The sequence below is a fragment of the Eulemur rufifrons genome, chromosome 4, assembly GCF_041146395.1.
Source record: "Eulemur rufifrons isolate Redbay chromosome 4, OSU_ERuf_1, whole genome shotgun sequence".
Lineage (NCBI taxonomy): Eukaryota > Metazoa > Chordata > Mammalia > Primates > Lemuridae > Eulemur > Eulemur rufifrons.
In genome coordinates, this window is record NC_090986.1 from 12,164,707 (window position 1) to 12,182,690 (window position 17,984).

The 17,984-nt window shown below is 49.7% G+C and overlaps 2 protein-coding genes across 3 annotated transcripts in view; one reads left to right on the plus strand and one right to left on the minus strand.

The window, feature by feature from the left end:
• Positions 1 to 11,317, minus strand: part of COL4A2 (collagen type IV alpha 2 chain) — a 179,407-nt gene extending 168,090 nt beyond the window's left edge. The window contains exons 1-3 of the mRNA XM_069467579.1: positions 11,106 to 11,317; positions 10,692 to 10,779; positions 10,515 to 10,569 (exon numbers count right to left, since the gene is read on the minus strand). Coding sequence (XP_069323680.1) covers positions 10,515 to 10,569; positions 10,692 to 10,735 — 99 coding nt within the window. The 5' untranslated portion in view covers positions 10,736 to 10,779; positions 11,106 to 11,317. The remainder of the gene's footprint in view (positions 1 to 10,514; positions 10,570 to 10,691; positions 10,780 to 11,105) is intronic.
• A 169-nt stretch (positions 11,318 to 11,486) lies between these two features.
• COL4A1 (collagen type IV alpha 1 chain) overlaps positions 11,487 to 17,984 on the plus strand; it is a 147,252-nt gene continuing 140,754 nt past the window's right edge. For both annotated transcript variants that reach the window (XM_069467580.1, XM_069467581.1), the window contains exon 1: positions 11,487 to 11,679. In XM_069467580.1, coding sequence (XP_069323681.1) covers positions 11,596 to 11,679 — 84 coding nt within the window. In that variant the 5' untranslated portion in view covers positions 11,487 to 11,595. The remainder of the gene's footprint in view (positions 11,680 to 17,984) is intronic.

Genomic DNA, 17,984 nt, shown 5'->3' on the forward strand with positions numbered 1-17,984 from the left:
TAGCTTGGCACTCTGTCTTGCAGTTGAAGCATATTTTGCATTAGTCTGACTTTGCAGATAAGCCAACGTCTGTCTGTCCAGTAGTTTTTTACATAGCAATTCAAATCGAGTGAAACCAATGAGAGAGAAACTCATCTTTGGTTGATCTTAGGTGCATATTTTTGAGGGACGTGCCTTTGGCACTGTGTATAATGATTCGTGCTGTGATTCTGAACAAAAGTCCCCAAACCATCCAACTTCGGTTCTGCCCAGGATCCCTGCCTTGCCCTCTCTCTCTCTTTCTTTCCTCCCACCAGCTTCTGCCAATCCCAGCTGCTATGCCAGACACCAGCTGGGCGCTGCGGGGTCAGCGTGCCCAGGCTTGGTCCCTGCCCTCACGGGGCACCCTGGGGCCTATGCTCAGGCTTGAAGAGGAGGAGGAGGCCTCTTGCCTGTGGAAGTTTCTTACTTCACCTCTCTCACCCCATCATGTGCGGGACTCCTCTGTCTAGGAGAGGCGCCCTCGGGCTGGGCCCAGCTTCCCTGGCACCCACTCACATAAGCCCCAGGTTCTACAACTGCAGAGATATCAGTCATGCTTAGCATGACTAACTCAACAGGGAGAGAAGCAGACAGCAAGACTGGTGTTACAGGACGGTTGTTACAGTCAGGAAATCAGGACAATTACCAACTAAGGAAGCCAGGGAAGGGGGTGACTTTCCTCCCTGACATTCCCAGCTGGAATCTTCCGGTGCAGATCCACCCACGGGCCTCCCTCACCTGGTGCTCAGAAGGGCATAGACCAGTCTGGGGGCCTTTTCTTCCTGAAAAAGCGACCACTGCTAGTCTCAGAAGCAAACACCCTGCCAGCTTGGTATGAGAGGAGTCCAGAAGGAAATCCTCTCCTAAAATTCTGTTTTACATTTTTATATCATGTTGCCAAACCAAAGCCTCTTGAGTTTTCTTGTTTTGTTAAGTTATACTGAGGTCTCAAAATTATGTGAACAAAATGTTCTTTGTTTTCAAGTCTTTCCATTTGTTCTGGAAATAATTTAGTTACACCTTGACTTAACTTTAATTAAAATTAAAATTCTTCCCTTGGCTGACATTTCTCAAATTTAAAGAAAATGAAAACAACTGTCCAAAGGCATTAGGAAGATGCCGTCCAGCCAGTTCTGGCCACATGAACCACTGCAGGGCGGTCTGTGCACACCACCCGGCCTCCGCGCCACATGGCGGCGACCCACCAGGAGCTCCGGGCACGGCAGCCTCCCCCACTGGCACCCACGTCCTGCAGGCTGGCCTCATCCTGTCCTTGCATCGTGGCTCAAAATACCTCTTCTCTCCCAAGACTCTAGTGACACTTGAACTTTACTCCCTGTGGCCTCAAGTTACTTACGTCTTGAGGATAAAGACCCATATTTATTAAAAAGCAAAAGCGAAAACCAAGGGTAGACATTAACTAATATTTATCAAGCACTACAATGCAAAGATACGCGCAATTTCTTCTTTTATCCTCAGAGCACGTGTTTCAGGTAAGAACTATTTTAACTCCAGTTTCAAAAACATAACTAAAGTGTAAAGAGCCAAGTAACTCGCCCAATGTCACGTGGCCAGGAATTAGCAAAAGCAGGTTTCAAGCCCAAACCCCAAGCTGGCCTCGCTCCCTGCATCCCTGCCTGAGCCCGGGCTTCCCTCTGCGCCCTCGGAACACAGTGTGTGTGGTTCATAGCGCGGTTCTGCGCCGGGAGCAAGGCTCCCAGTGTTCGCTGATGAGCACAGTCGCATGGGAAGTCAATCGTACTGAAAGTCCAGCATAGGACAGAAGGTGAACCTGGTCTCAAACAGTGAACTTCTGCAGGTTGCAATCCCAGATGGCATATTTAACCTTGAAACTGAGGCAGACAGTTGAGCAACTCCTACACCACACACACACACACACACACACACAACCTCACTGCTCCCAGCCTGTCCTTGCTCTGGCCCAGACACGAGTCCACGGGAGGACTGATGTGCAGAACTCCCGAGTGGATATCGTTCCTAGCAGAATCTGGCATGTTCATTTGGTGAAAGTATCTCACATAAATGATCTCACCGTGAACTTGCGATACAGTTATTAGTATTCCTGTTTATAGATGGAGACAAGGGTGCCCAGAAAGGAAAAGTGACTGTTCCTAGTCACTGGACTGAAAGCCAGAGACCCCACCTGTTTGTAAGAGTCCAAACGTGTACCTGTTGGCACATGTGGACCTCAAGGAGAACTGCATCACGAAACAGAGCAGTGTACGCAGACCCCAGCACATGGAATCAGCACTGGCCCAGGAAACAGTGGCTCCTGTTGTCATTCTGCTACTGCCTGTGGGGCCTCCTGTATGGCTAGGATAATTTTAGGAAGGTCTCTTGTTCCCCATGGGATTTCAGCAAATCTTTCTCTCAATTAAGACTAACAGAATTTCCCAATAGCCTCTCTTTCTGCTGCTAAATAAAGCTGTGTTTGCACCTCCCCTTCCCCTTTACACAGCTGTAATGGAACCAGCCTCAGTGGCCTGGCATCTCCAACAGGGCCTGCAGGAGGGTGGGCACTGCGTATGCAGGGACCCTGCTCTGCTGATGGGGAAGTCTCCCTCTGTCCACTCTGCTCGCTCCTTGGTCAGCCTCTGAGGGCCTCTCCTGAGTGCTGTCCTTTTAGCCTTTATTTTTCAGAGTTCCCGAGGCTGCCCAGTCATCCTCATGCCTTGGTCAAGCCTCTCTGCAGAGGGGACCCTAAAAAGCAGGTCTGCCTGGCACTCCCTAGAGGCAGCCGCTGGCCCTCTTCTGTGTCAGCAGCCCTTGAGGAGAAAGGAGCCAGGAGCATCCTCCAGCCCTGTGTTGTGTGTGTGCATACACGTGTGCAGGTATGTATGTGTGTATATGTGTATGTGTGTATGTACGTGTATGTATGCGTGTATGTACGTGTATGTATGCATGTGTCCATGTTCTCCTCCTCTCTCCCTCTCATCTCTATCATTTATCTCTATACGTTCCACATAGATTGATAGTATATATTTTCTACATATGATATACATATTTTCAATATGAATATATATTCTGTGGCTGAGATTTATCCACTTAGCACAGTGGTTACAAGCATAGGTTTTAGACTCAGCGAGTCCTAGATTTCACTCCTAACTTTACTCTTATTGACCTTCCCAAGTGGCCTGACCTGTTCATGCCTCAGTTTACCCATCTGTAAGGTGATAATGGCTTAGAGCAGTTCCTGGCTCCATGTTGCTCAACAAACAGGAGTTGCTGTGTTTCTACCATGGGACGTTCTAGCTGCTTCTGGGAGTTCTGAAACAGTAGGGGCATCTTCAGGGACTCCTCTTTCTTGTGTCTGGTTCGGGGATCTCACAAAGACTCCCAGGGGACCCCTTCCTCCCCTCAAACCTGGGGTCAGTGTCATGGGGGGTGAGTACAGCAGGAGGTCCCAGGCTAGTGGACCCCATTGCATTGGCAGGTTTATTGTGTTGCCCCTTCCTCATGCCAGTCTGTGACTGTTGCACAGTTGATGCTAATCAGCGTTTTTCCCCGGGGGACGACCAGAGCTTTGAGGCCCAGGGCACTTGTTTTTGACCCCATCCCCCAACAGAAGCCCTTTCCCCCTTCCCACGGGTCCCCTCAGTCCACAGTCACGGACCCCAAAATGCTCAACATGCAGAAAAACATTGTTATGTAATTTCTACCAGGTACCAGATCATTTGTCCAGGTGACTCAAAAACACAGATGCTCCTCTAATTCCCACATGGGAGATCACTACACTGGACAGAAGCAACAAAACAGGAACTTTATGGGTGGGGCTGAAACAATCCCGGAAAAAATGCAAATCCTCCACAGGCAGATCCAAGCTTCCTATACCATCACATCCAGCTAGTGTCATCCAGTGGGGGACAGCATTTAATTTGGGGGGAGAACCCACAGTGAGAAAAAGAATATATATATATATATATATACTTTTTAATTAATAGTTCCATGACTGTATTCCTCATCCAAAAGATTTGTGTGAACACTGTCAGCTGACTACATCTTCATTCACCATGTTTTAGGGCCCAGAGAGGATAAACGTACCAGTGAACAGTTCCAGGAGGGAAGATGCCAGATTCCCTGAACTTGGATTGTGGTAACAATGACACCAGAGGACGACGTGTTTCTGGGTGAAAAAGTGGGTGATGGGTGAAGACAGACGTTTAATGTCTATAGGAGCTACAACGATGCCGCGGAATCCTATCCCTAATGACAACTGAGAATGCTGTCAGCTCAAGAGGGCCCTTTAGCTAGACTCTCAATGGGTTTCGCTTCGAAGGGCAGAGGTTCCAGCTGGGCCCACAGGGTGGGCGCAGGCATCCCGACCTCTGCCACACAGGTACCCTGACAGGAAAGGGACAGGGTGTCCTTCATCTCCCAGAGGCCGAGGCCACTGCGTGCAGATAGGGAGTGCACAGAATAGAACCGGCCAGGGCGGGGGCAGAGGCTGCTGCATTCCTGCCTCTCGTTTCTGGTTATGGATGGCAGGGTGGTGACAGGCCAGTGTGCAAGGCAACAGCCATTGGTCACCAGCCATCCTTGTTCTTGGCCCCTCCTCAGCCCCAAACTGATGTAGAAGCTGCGGCCACTGGGAGGCTGCAGACTCCACGCCCCACTGCAGTGGCCTGTGCAACGCCCTGCGGCACCTGCCGCGTGCCCGTCCCTGGCATCCGCAGGGTTTTTAGGCAGGCGAGAAGGGGACTCCTGTTCTTTAAAGCACATGATGACACTGCCTAACACACTCATAAGGGTTCATAACCCTTCACCCAGACATTACATCTTATGTTAACATTGTCTATAACCTTGGCATATTTATATCAAAACTAAGAAATTAACATTGGTACAGAAATTGACATGACATTAGCACACTAAACTGCAGACTCTGTTAGAATGTCACCACTACTGTAGTGTAGTCCTTCTGTCCCAGGATTTGCCCAGGGACACCACAGTGTACTTAGAGGAACAGTTTTTACAAAAGAGTTGCTACTTCAAAAGGCAGCCCTGTTCAGCGCAGCAGAACACATCTTAACAGAGTGCATCAGGGATCTACCAGGAGCTCGGGAGAGGGGCTGAGTATCTAGTGCCCAGGGCAGAGCTTGCTGGGCAAGCCATGGGCTGCTTGCACTTTCTTCCTTTGAAATTCACTCTCTGACCACATCAACAGGGCTGGAGAAGCACAGGCAGTCTCCCTAAGATTAGATACCACCTTCTTTCATGAATAATGAAAATACAAATTATCATCCCCTCACAGCAGTTGAGAGAACTGAGAGCAGTATGTCATTTAAGCCATCACCTGTCCTGAGATATTCTCATCAACTGAAGGGCACGGCCACCCAAGGGGAATAGCAAGAAGATACCTATCCAATAACCCTGCCCTTTCTCTCATCTGAACTGATGAAGTACCATTTATTTACTGGGTTCCAGAAGCTTCTACATTATGAAGATAAAAGCCTCAGGCAGCATGTCCACTTTTTTTTTTTTTTTGAGACAGAGTCTCGCTCTGTTGCCCGGGCTAGAGTACCATGGCATCAGCCTAGCTCACAGCAACCTCAAACTCCTGGGCTCAAGCAATCCTTCTGTCTCAGCCTCCCGAGTAGCTGGGACTACAGGCATGTGCCACCATGCCCGGCTAATTTTTCTATGTATATATTTTTAGCTGTCCATATAATTTCTTTCTATTTTTAGTACAGACGGGGTCTCACTCTTGCTCAGGCTGGTCTCGAACTCCTGACCTCGAGTGATCCTCCCGCCTCGGCCTCCCAGAGTGCTAGGATTACAGGTGTGAGCCACCGCGCCCGGCCAGCATGTCCACTTTTAGGTGATGTACTGGAGCTCACCTAGTGGAATCGTCTCACTGCCAGGGTTACAGCTGAGCTCCCCTCCCCCCAGCCACCTGCAGGCCCTCAGAGCTGCCTCTGCAACTCACCTGAGGTGCACTGCTCACCTGAGAGAGCACCTGAGCAGTCAGCACAACCAGCTCTTCAACCTTTTCTTTCAGGCCCCAGGGGCAAAGTCTGTTAAGTGACTTGTTCCAAAGTCAAACAGCCAGTTAGTAGCCAGGCTGGCATTAGGCTTCATTCCCCCTCAAGACTAGGGCCCGTGATCTGCGAGCTAAGTCAGCCAAGGCCAGGACTTCACCCACCACCTCAAGGAGTGATGGTAGCACCAACAAACATTGGCAGACAAAAAGCAAGAGGCCAATTTCAGAGTTTTCTCTCAAACCCTCTAATCAGAGATAAATACCCTTTTTCAGATTAAAAGAACAAGAAATTCCCAAACCACTTACTAGGTAGTGATCTCTTCGTTACGTCATCAAACAATGTTGAAAAGTTAAGCCTCCATTGCACGTAGTTTTTCCCTAGAATTTTTTCAATATTTTTCTTTCTCTCTCCCCAGAAACAGTTACATAATCCTTTGCTTTTTATTATTTTAGCCAAATCTTTGTTTTCTTTCCTAGAACTTTTTCCTTACATTTCACATTGTCTCTCTCTCTCTCTGGTTCTAAATGTATCTCTCGGACAGTGCCAGAGCCTGTCTTCCCTCTCCCTGCACTTTCCTGCCTGCCCTTCCCACCTGCCTCTAGTTCTAGAACACTGATGGCAAATCCCAGCCATTATTTATTGTGGCCGAGTCATATAAGCCACCCGGGGAGGGCAACTTTAATAGCCTCTAGAAAGCGGAGATATGCTTGTGTTTCCACTCTCATGGTGGAACCTTGTGATTTTTCCCTTCTGCATTCGAACAACAGGGTATAGCTGCAGGGAATATGGGCAGGGACTGTTATTCTTGATCCCCACACTGAGGTCTGGGAAGCACTGCAGCTCCATGCATCTCTCCCCACTCATCAATAAGGCCCTGGGAAACGCCTTGCCGCCACAGCTGCTTTTGGAGGGGAAGGAAAACAATGGCAGCCTACAAGAGTCAAGTGGATTTTCCAAGGCCTGGTGCACTGGAAAACCTCTCAGAAACCAAGCTGGTGCAGAGGCATTCGGGAGCCCCGTATCTCCAGGGGCACCAACATAACACCTGTGCTTTGAGGGCTCCTGGCTGCATACCTATGAGAACTCACATGGTGTGGCCCTGTCTCCCGGCTGAGGTCCTTAGCTGGGCCTTCAGCCTGCTGTGTATTTGATCTCAGGGAAGGCCTTTGTTCTTGGGAATTCTCTTCCTCCCAGAATCAGGCAGGACTGGGTCTCTTAGATCTTCAAGGCTGCTGCCCTGCCCCTTGAGATAAGTAGCAATGCTTACAGGGGCTGCAGCGAGTGCTTTGAAGTCTCCACAAAGGTTACAACATGCAGCACAGGGAAGGATCCCTTCAACAGGCCCAGTGGACACCTCCTTGTACCAGTGCTGTGCTAGCCTCTCAAAGCACTTCCCGGGAGCCCACTCATCCCAAAGCCCCCTGCCCCCATGAGGTGGGTGAAATTATTAACATGCCAGTTATGGGGGGCTGACACAGCGGTCTGGTGAGTGTTCACCTTAGGCAGCTGCCCTTCAGTGGCCTGTCCAGCTGGGAATGGCAGCCAGGCAGCTGCCTGAGTCTGGGATGGGACCCCTTGTGCCACACTGCCTTCCAGGATGGGTGTTTTGGACATGCACTTGGCATCTTGGCCTTGCATTCAAGCAAGGGTACCTCAGAAAAGGCAACTTGGATGGCAGAGAGCACCCTCCAAGTGGCCCATGCAGAGCCCGGGGTTCACACTGAGCCCTGCGCCCAGGCTGCCAGGGGTGTTTCTGCTTCCCCCGCCGCACGGACACCCAATGATATTGCTTCTTGCTTGCTCTGCGCTCCTGGTCCTCAGCAGAGGAGGAAGGAAGGTGACTTCCCTTCCCAGGAGTCCATGCCTGGGCCTCACTCTCTTGGCCCAAGGTCCAGACCCGGAGAAATCACCCACACCCCAGGAGACCCAGCGCCCTTCCTGTTGACTTACAGATCCAGAAGAGTGAGTGTGGGTTCCACTCCCACTGTCCCACTTACAAAGACAGACCTTGGGCAAGTTATTTAAACTCTTTGTGCCTCTTTTTTTTTTTCTCACCTATAAAACAGGGTAATGATAGTTACTTACCTACCTCCTAAGCGTGTTTTCCTGTGAGGCATAGATGTATTAATGCACACAAAATGGAACACAGGAAGCGCTCATTAATTACGCGCTCTTAGCCACCCATTGTCACTGTGTCTGCTGTAAAGCTCTAAGATACAAGCAGAAACCCTTTCTACTGAACCAACCCCCTAGGGGAAGAGCCCTGAGACAGGCAATGAGACAGGACTCTGGAACACGGCTGGTTAATAGGGAGCAGAACTTGCCACAGTTAAGAAAAATCTTTAATGACTACAGTTAAGGATCAAGCCATTGTTTCATTAGTAACAGCTATTAAAGCCAGTGATCAATAGAAATTTAATAAGTAGAAGACCAGCTCATTGAACATAACCAATTGCATGTCTCTTAAGAACACATATTAATGTTTCTAGTAAAATGGTTAAACTATTTATCTATTTTTATTTGTAGCTTTAGAATCTAAAGCCCAGAGAAATAAAGTAAATTGGCAAGAGACCTCAACTGCCTCTCAATATTCCAGCTCAATTTTTTCCCAAACTTTGGCATCACATGGAAAATGCAGACTCCCGGGCTCCAGCCCAGAAAGTCTGACAGAAGGTGTGGGGTGCAGACCAGAGGTCTGAATTTGTAACAAGCCTTTCCTGGTGATTCTGCTCTAGGGGGTCCAAGGACTGTACGTTGAAGAAGCTCTGTTGGGCAAGAAATGCTCTTGGTCCCATTCAAGGACCTAGAGTCAAAGAGACTCAGGGTGAGTTTGCAGCACTACGAGGTTTGGGGGGAGGCAGACAGGTGTGCTGCATGTCAAAGGGCACGTGGCCCCGTAACAACCTGAGGAGGATTCACTTCCTCAAAGGAGGGAAACCAAGGCCTGGGATTTATGACATCAGAGCAAAGCCATGTTGAGTACCCAGTTCTTCTAACAGGAAGCCCTTTCCACCAATTTTCAGATCAGTTCTGATAAGGATTCCTGGGACTCTCGCCATCCTCAGGAATGGAAACATTGACATTACAAAAGTGGCCCCAGGGGAAGAAGCAGTGCGGGCATCAGCACAACCAATGCACACACTCATGACACACACTGGTACTTTTTTGGGGTCTCCTCCTTCTTTGAGAGAGAGAGAGAGAATTGCTTCTGGTTCACAAATCTGGGCCAAGTCTTATGTGTAATACAGGTATGTGCATAAGAACCCAGAGACATTGGGTTGGTCCAAACAGCTAGATTCTGATCGTCTTAAGTCAGTACTGGGGGAAGGAAGGAGACACAGACCTGAACTTTAAGAAAACTTTGGTCTGGAATGCTCTGGGCAAAGTCTCTGTGTTCCTCCTCTTACTTCCCAACCTGGGCCCTGAACCAGAGCAGAAAGCAGCAGAAAAGCAGAGTTTAAGTGTTTCTTTCCTAAGGGAGAGTAGCTCTTCCTCACTCACTACCTGTAAAATCCTTGTTTGTTTTACATTAGGACAGAACAATGTAAAATTACCAGAATTTAAAGATAACCGCTAACATTTCCCCTTTGTCTCTGTGTGTGCTCTAGCAGGGTGGGACCTGGGGTGGGGAGGGGTGATTCCCAGTGGCGCCCACTGGCCAGAGGCTGCGGCCACAGGGTGGTCCATCAGACAGTCGACAGAAGTGGGGATGAGGACACTTGCGGGTCCCCTCAGTTTTCAGTCCCTGTTTAAACATTCGTGTCTTCAACCGAGAAGACACACCAACCCTATCGCACTTTAGCCATGGTTACATAAAGCGCCGTAGAAATGGCTCCTGCTATTTGAACAAAATATATGCAACCCAGAGTGCAGGCACCACGGACGACACTGGCAGGGCGCCCTCCGCGGCGGGGTCTGCGGGGCAGCGCTCAGCACACAGGGTCATGTGGCCGGACCAGGACACGGGAGAAAACGCGGGTTTTCTTCCGACGCGGGTTTTCTTCCATTGGCCCCTGGCGGTTGGGGCAGCACTGATTGGCCCGCGCTCCCCCGCGCCCCACCCACTCGGAAAACCAGAGTCCCCTCTGCCAATGGCAGCGCCTGGTCACCGGCCCCACAGCCCCACAAAGACCCATCTCGCCCTCATCCAGCGCCTTGCGGCCCAGGACCGGCGTTCTGCCCCCGCTGCCCGGGCTGCAGCTTTGCTCAAACTAAGGAAAAGGTTGCCTCGGGCTACGTTTTAAATTATCAGCTCCGGTGAAAAGCCGACGCCTATAATTAATTCCCGGGGTTGAAGCTGGGGAACCCACGGGGAGAAAAGCGGGAGAGGGTCACTGGGGGAAAGGGAGCTTTCTTAGAACCTGGCCGGGTGGGCTGGACCACACGCACACGCACGGCGAGCGCGGGCGAAATGCCTTCTCAAAGGCCACTGGAGGGTCCCAACCACTCCCGGGCGCGAGAATCCGAGCTTATGGAACCGGAGCCGGGACTTACCGCCAAGACGCTCTGGGCCAGGACCCCCACTGTCACGGCCCCCAGCAGCAGCCACCTGGATGCGAGAGGGAAGAACAGGGAGGTGAACGTGCAGGCCCCGGCTTGTCAATTCCTGAAAGTTACACGGAAGGGCCCTTCCGCGCGGGGCCCATAGGGACAGGGCGGAAAGTCGCTTACCGCTGCAGGGCAGGGCCAGAAGCGGCTCTCTGGTGTCTTCTCATGCTCCCGGCCCCTCCACTCTCGACTCTCTTCGTTCACTCTCAGCCTGGAGGCGAGAGACAAAGCGGGTTTAGCGAGGGGGTGGGGAGGTAGAGCATCCTCGCCGCCAGTCTCTGGGACAGGCGGGGACCTCGCGGTGCGCCCTCGCTTCCTTGCAGGGGTGACCAGAGGGCAGTCCCAAGACGGGATAGAAAAAGGGGACCCTTCCTATTAGGCCCCGGTTGGTGTTGCTCAGCCGAGGCAGCTCGACCCCCTTTCCCCCAATCGCCGCCTCCCGTTCCCATCAAGAGCGCGCAGCCCCAGCCCGCGCCGGGCGCCCGGAGTCCTTGCTCTCGGGCCTGGGTCTTGGCACTGCCCGGGGGTCGCTCTCACCTCGGGGCCCTGCTTCTGGGGCTGCCGCTCGCCCGCGGCACATCAGCAGCGCGGCGGGCCTCCCTGGGCTCCCCGGGCGCCGGCCTCAGGGGCCCGGAGTCCCCTCTTGATCCTCTGCCCGGATCGGCGAGGCGGGGGGCGCAGGGGTAGGGGCGCGGAAGTCCTCGGGTGCCGAGCGGAGAGCCCTGGAGTCCCTGCGCACTGCGGTCGCAATCTCCTGACTGCGCGCTCCCGCCGCCCTTTACCCGCGCCGCAGGGTCCTCCCCTTTGAGGCACCGCCCGCTCACCGCCAAGGGGAGGGGCAGCGCCAACAAATTGGGGAGCTCGGCCGGCCGCGCTCAGGTCTCCGCTTGGAGTCGCCGCACCCGGGACGGTGCGCGGTGCTCACGCCCCGGCCTTGCGAGAGTGAGCTGCCCCCCGCGGGCCCCGCGCCACCCGCCGCAGCCCCCCGTGGCCCCCAGCTGTCCCCAGCCGCCCCGGGCCCGCCACCATGGGGCCTCGGCTCGGGGTCTGGCTGCTGCTGCTGCTCGCCGCCCTCCTGCTCCACGAGGAGCGCAGCCGGGCCGCTGCGAAGGTGAGTCCCCTGCCGGGTCCGCTCCCCAGCGTCCCGCCTTGAGCCCTGGGCGCCCGGAGGAGTCCCTTTGTCCCGCACTCGGAGACGCCCGCCTGTCAGGGGTGGCGCGTGGCATGGCCAGGTGCACTCTCCGGACGGGTATCCGCTGGTGATCCCTGTGGGCTGCGATAGCGCATCCATTACGGAGCCTCCTTTGTTATGGTCTGGGTACGGGAGAGTTAGAGAACTGCTCCGGGCCAGGAGAAAGGAGGAGAAGCTTAGCGCACCCTGTGGCGGGTGAGGGTGCCCGGGAGTCGGCGGGATTTGAACCCGCATCACGGGGAGGCTCAGCGGCTGGGCGCCTTCACCTGCCCAGGGTGCGCGAGTGAGTTGGGGGCTAGAGCGGTGGACACGCACACCCCACGCTGCTCGGAGCCCCACACACATGTGTCTGCGAATCGCTTTGGGCGTGTTTCCCGTTGTTTGGAGGCTCTAGTGGCCGAGGCTGAACAGCTCTGGGCCCTTTGCCTGGAAACAGCTGTGTCTCTGCGTTCCCACGACTTTTCTACTGCCCAAAGCGCGCTGCACGGCAGCAGTGGGGCTCGTCTGTTCGTCTGGCTTAGAGACGCCACCATCCTCGACTCGTTGCCTTTTATAAATATATTTAAAAAAATTATGACCACATTTACATTTGAGTGTGAAACCAAAGTGAAACTCCGTCTCATTGTTCCATGCGCAAATTGTTTTCCTAGTTTTCATTTCCTCTCGTTCTGTGCTTGCCCAGAGGAATCTGGGAGATCGGTTTGCAGGAGCTGAGGCTCCCAGCTCTGGACGGGCCTGGATGGACTGTTGTTGTTCTTTCCTCTTTTCTTCCCCTCAGAGAGAATAAAGACTTTAGCTCTTACTCAGTGCCATAGCCATGTAGTCCCAAAGGCCAAAAAGGTGTGGCTTCTAAACATATATTGCCCTTTCCCCCCTCAAATGCTTAAAAATGATTTTTGCTACTTGCCAGATTTCCCACACTTACTCTTTTACTGTTTTTTAAATCTTACTTTTGATTTTCTTCTTTTTTAAAAAAAATTTACATCTCTTCTGGAAGAATGGTATTCACCAACTACAGTCCACTATCGGTTTCATGCCAGAATTAACTGGTAGTGTTCACAGGGCTCCTGCCTGAGAGCTGGTCTCCCTGATGGCAGCTCCTCACTGGATATTAAAGGACTAGTGGTTACATCAGCAATTAACTTCAGGTTGTTTCTCCCAGCCCAGAGTCTCACCAAGCACCATGGCCAGTTATTTAAACACTCTTTGGTAATGATGACAGAATACGTTCAAAAGAGCAGGCTTGAGAACACTTTATTTTGGCCTAGAAATACTGACCACAAGATTGAACACTTGGAAGGCGAGATTGTTAAGTGTGGTGATGGCAAGTCAGAGAAAGTTCTCTGTTGGGAGATGGGAACTGCTGTTTGGATTTGTATTTCCTGATTGATAATGTTAGCAAAGCAAAGCTAATTGTAAGAACATTCATAACTTTAGAGAGTGAGCCACTCACTTATGCAAACTCCTGTTCTTATCCGGGAAATGAAACTCATTAATGTTGAGTGTGAGATTATTTTACTTTACTGTAAATATTGTCTAAAGCCCAAGTACATTCCTAGCCACTGGCTTTGCTCTACCCCTCAAGGTGTCACAAAATGTTTTGAGAGATCGTGCATGTGGGTACCTCCTCTGAGCACCAGTTGACCTAATTGTCATTATACTATATCTCCCTGGGCTTAACTAGACAGTGAAAAGCGATCAATATGCATATGACTTATGGGTACACAGGACAATTTATTTAAAAATCATATCTGGCGAACTTTTAAATCAGGCTCATTTTTCATGCCATCAACAACATTTTTTGCTTACCTCCTTCCAAAATCAGCTGTTAGGTACACCAAAATAACTTCACTATAGATCCAAGCAAAACATAATTTAGAAAAAGAGTTTGAAGGACAAGATGCTGCAGATGTGTCATGTCCTAATTCAGAAGCCAGTGGGGAGGACTCTTGGCTCAGCTGGTCCTCTGGGTCCACGGAATCACACTTGACCTGCATTCGCACATCCAAACACCACCTACTGTGTGCCAGGCATGAATCACACTTATTTTTTTCTATATGAAAAGCCGTTTGATTTTGTATGTGGCCATATCTGCTGTGGTCATACTGTTTATTTAGTAGTGGGTGGATTTTCTAAACCATTGATTTCATCCCATACTGAACCTACCCCCTACTCCCACCCCCCTGCCCTCCCCAGCTTTTCTTTCTTAAGCAAGATAGGAGGAATAGAGTGTAGGCCTGAGACATAAATGTATCTGCAGTCTCTATGATTGTGAGCATCCTCTGCTCTTGGTCATGCACTTACACTGGGCTGAAAGAATCTTCCTTCAGCAGCCTTCAACGCCCCCCTCCCTCTGGTTCTGTGCAATGCTTCTTAACAAATTATTTCTCAGGATCAGAAATGTGAACTTTCCTCTAAGTGTGGTGATGCCTGCCCAGCAATACTATCACTTCCTGACTCTAAGTCACTACTCCTAGGATTGAATGACCTAGAGCTGAAGCTAAGTGAGAATTCCCATGCAAGAACGGACCACGTTCTACTGGAAATGCAATTTAGATGAAAAGGTTGATTTCTGTTAAGTCCCAACGAGAGTAACATCAACCAGTATGTCCGGAGTGAGGTTGGTCCTCATGTTTTTTACATATGGAATTGGTCCAGGGTGCAGGGAAGCACCTCCAAGACCAACTAGAAGATACAAAGGACATGAACTAGGTGTGTATAAGTTTGGACTTTCACAGAATTATTAGTGCTATAAATTGGTCACACATACACAGAAAGAGTGTGCTTCAGGGACAAGAGGATTCTCAATTTTATGTCTGCTTTTAGGCAGATTTAGGGGGACTGGTTGAACCCTATGCCTCAGTTTCCCTGGCAGATCTGCCCCTTCTTCACATGGACCCATTTGTTTTTTCCTTCCTTCCACACATGCATCGGGACTACCTCCTTTATGCCATGCCCCCTGCCCTGGTGTGACACCCGCTCTGTCCCCAGGCAGGTCACAGCCTGGTGAGAAATACTGAGAAAGAAACAGACAAAACCAGGGCTGGTGAATGCCACAATGAAGAGAAACAAGGCTTTGGGGAACTCAGAGGAAACTTCCGAGAAAACATTCCGCCTTTGAAATATGATGAAGAAATGGGAACTATAAACCCAGCATATTATTTTCACATGCACTGTTATGGTATATTATATTCAGAAGGCATGACAATTCTACCTGTCCTTTCTCAAGCCTCAGGGTCTTTGCATCGAAAGATGACTCTAAAATTCCCTCCTTTGAGATCCTAAGAGGTCATTGTTTCTATTATAACAAACTTGGTAGCTAGACTTTGAACTCAGAGGGTAGAAAGGAACTGGGGCAAGACCTAGGAGAAGAGTGGTCAGAAGAAGCTCCCAGCATGAAGCTCCCACCTGAAGACCAGCATGTGGTCCTGTCCCTTTTCTTAGACGTGGCAGGTACACTGGGGATGTTTGGAAAGTTGCAGCATGGATGACTGACTCTAGGCAGGAGTGCCTTTAGGAACTGACCCAGAAAACCTACCCTCACTTGGGCAAAACCACGAGGGAATTCACAAAACCCCACATTATTCATTAACAAGTCTGTTGGCAGATTTCTGGGAACTGGTAAGGATGGTCATAGCAAATTTAGTTATTTAGTTAAGAGCTAGTAAAGATTCTGCAGACAAATGGAACCCACAAATGATGCCCTAAACAAATCCTTTTAGACACCTGGAGGGCATCAAAAAGTGAGTAAATCACAACAGTTGTTTTGATGAATTATACAACGTTTGTTATAACAATTGTTCCCGATGTTGAAAAAGGATTAACCTCATTAAAATGTCTCACAAGCAGATTTGGTATTCTGAGTTCTGGGGATAGAATAAGCTGAAGCACAATGGAAAGCCTAAAATGATATCATTAGAGCATTGTTCTTCCTGCTATTATTAAACAACCACTAAAAAATGTCAACTACAGAACAATACAAAAGACGATTCCTACCATTCTTGTGCATACAATGGAGAGGGATATAAACCAGGACATGTTGTAAGGTTTCTTCTGAGGCATGTGTCACTGTAAGAATGACTTTGGGGCTAATACTTTTGTAGTCTGGGACACAGTGACCTGGTTCCCCTCAGTAGTGCTGGTCCTAATCTGGGATGTGAGTCCATCCTAGTTTTATTTCTATGTCTGGTTTCTCTCTTTTCTTGTCTGCATTCTGTTCTCTGCCCTCCCTACCTGGGGCGTCTGCTGCATGATGCCTTGTCACTTGATGGGACATCTCACCCTGGCTGTGCTGCACCGATCTCCATCTGGGCACATACGTTCGGAACTGAACTTATCTTTCATGCAGGCCCAGTGGCCTTCCCAGCTCTGCCATTGTGGTCGTTGGCGTATGGAGCCTGGAGACCATGACTTCCCCTCGAGAGCTCCCCTTCCCTCCCTCTTAATCTCCATGTCTGCCCAGTCACAGGTCTCCCACTTCTTTCCTCCTGTTTCCCAGAAGCACCCTCAGCTTTCTCTTCCCGTGGTTCTGACCCCACCTCCAGGTCTCCTCGCCTTGTGCCAGGATGACCACAAAAGCCACTTTCCCCACCCACCCCCTCCTCTCAGTCCTTGTTCTCTGCACCTCGGGGGGCTCATTGTTTTCAGATACCTCCTTTGCACCCACACACTTGCTCTGCTCAGGATCTTCTGATGGCTACTGCTGTCTACCTAAGGGTTCCCATCTCTTTGTCATGGCTTTGTGTACCCCTCAGGACATGGCTCAATAGAATTTATCTAGCCTTGCTCCTCACTGCTCCTCGACACACAGCCTTGGAAATGTCAGGAAAGACCAGTCTCTATTTCCAGAAGCCACTTTAGTTCTTCCTGCTCTCTCACCTGCAGCGTCTTCTCTCCTTCTCTTTGCTTGCGGTCATTCTCCAGAATCTCTTAAAAGCAGCCCTCAGCTTGCACCTTTTCCATGCAATCTCCTCTAAAATCAGAGTTCTGTTTAGAATATTGTCAAGTCTCTATCTGCATTAAAAAAAAATCCAGCCTAAATTTCAGTTCTTGTTCTGCCACTCGGTAGCAGTGTAATCTCTTGGAGCCTCGGCTTCCTAATACATAAAATGAGGATAATGACAGTGTCTAGGGGAACTTTCAAGTTGCACAGTGAGGTTGTGCACGTGAAGTCGGCACTCAAAGACATGCTGGTTGTGATTGCTTGGCATTGCATTGTCTCGTGTGTGCTGGTTCCAGCAACCCCGTCAATTATAAGATGCTTGAGGACATATCTTCTTTTTAAAACACCCCCGCTATGTCTGGGAGAGTGCCTGACGCACAGGAGGAAATCGTGAATTAATTACTGGTAATTGGTTCTAAAGTTTCTGGCTGCCATGGGCTCAGGATGCCCTGCAGCGTTCTTTTGGGAGCTGCCTGCCACCTCACACCACCAGCCCTGTTATTATTAGAGAACACAAAGGAGAATAATGCCAAACGAAGGTGTTTCCCCTTAAATTGGAATTTGGAGTAGATATTCCACCACAGACTAAACATGACTTGGAAATATATACAATGCTGAACTTTTTATGTAAATAGTTTATTCCGTGGTTTAGTAATACTCTTTGTAGAAGCTTTGCTAGATTTGGTTTTTAATCTGCACACCATAAAAACATTTTATTTTATCTGAGTTTTAAAGCTCACTTGATTTGTGGTTAGGTAAAAGATAAATGCCAAGTGTCCAAATCAGATATTCAAGTAATATTTTCCAGGCCACTTGGGCTTCTGTGCATCTGCTGGTCGCATCTCTTACTTGATGAAGGAGAATGATCTAACCTCCTCATCTTCTGTGGCTCTTGGAATGAATATTTTGTTCAGAATTGCTGTTGGGAATTACTGATGTTTATTACCAAATACATATTTTGGTGTACCATGGCCGTTTCTTTCAGCAGTGGCCACAGCAAGAGATGCTGCCTGTGAATTGGAAACATCCAATTTGATGTCAGTTGCTGTATTCTCATTTCACCAAATACACTGACAGTTGGGGAAGCCATTTGTGTATTCACTCATGGAGAGTATAGCTGTCTTAAATGAACATTGTCCAACTCAGCAGAATATCTGGAAACAGTATTCTTGGATTTGACAATTAAAATGGTTTAAAATTTTTATTAAGTGTCTGCTTCAGAAAATTAAGATATTCTTTTATGAAAAACAAAACACAGTGTTTCCTAGTTATAGCTCTGTTT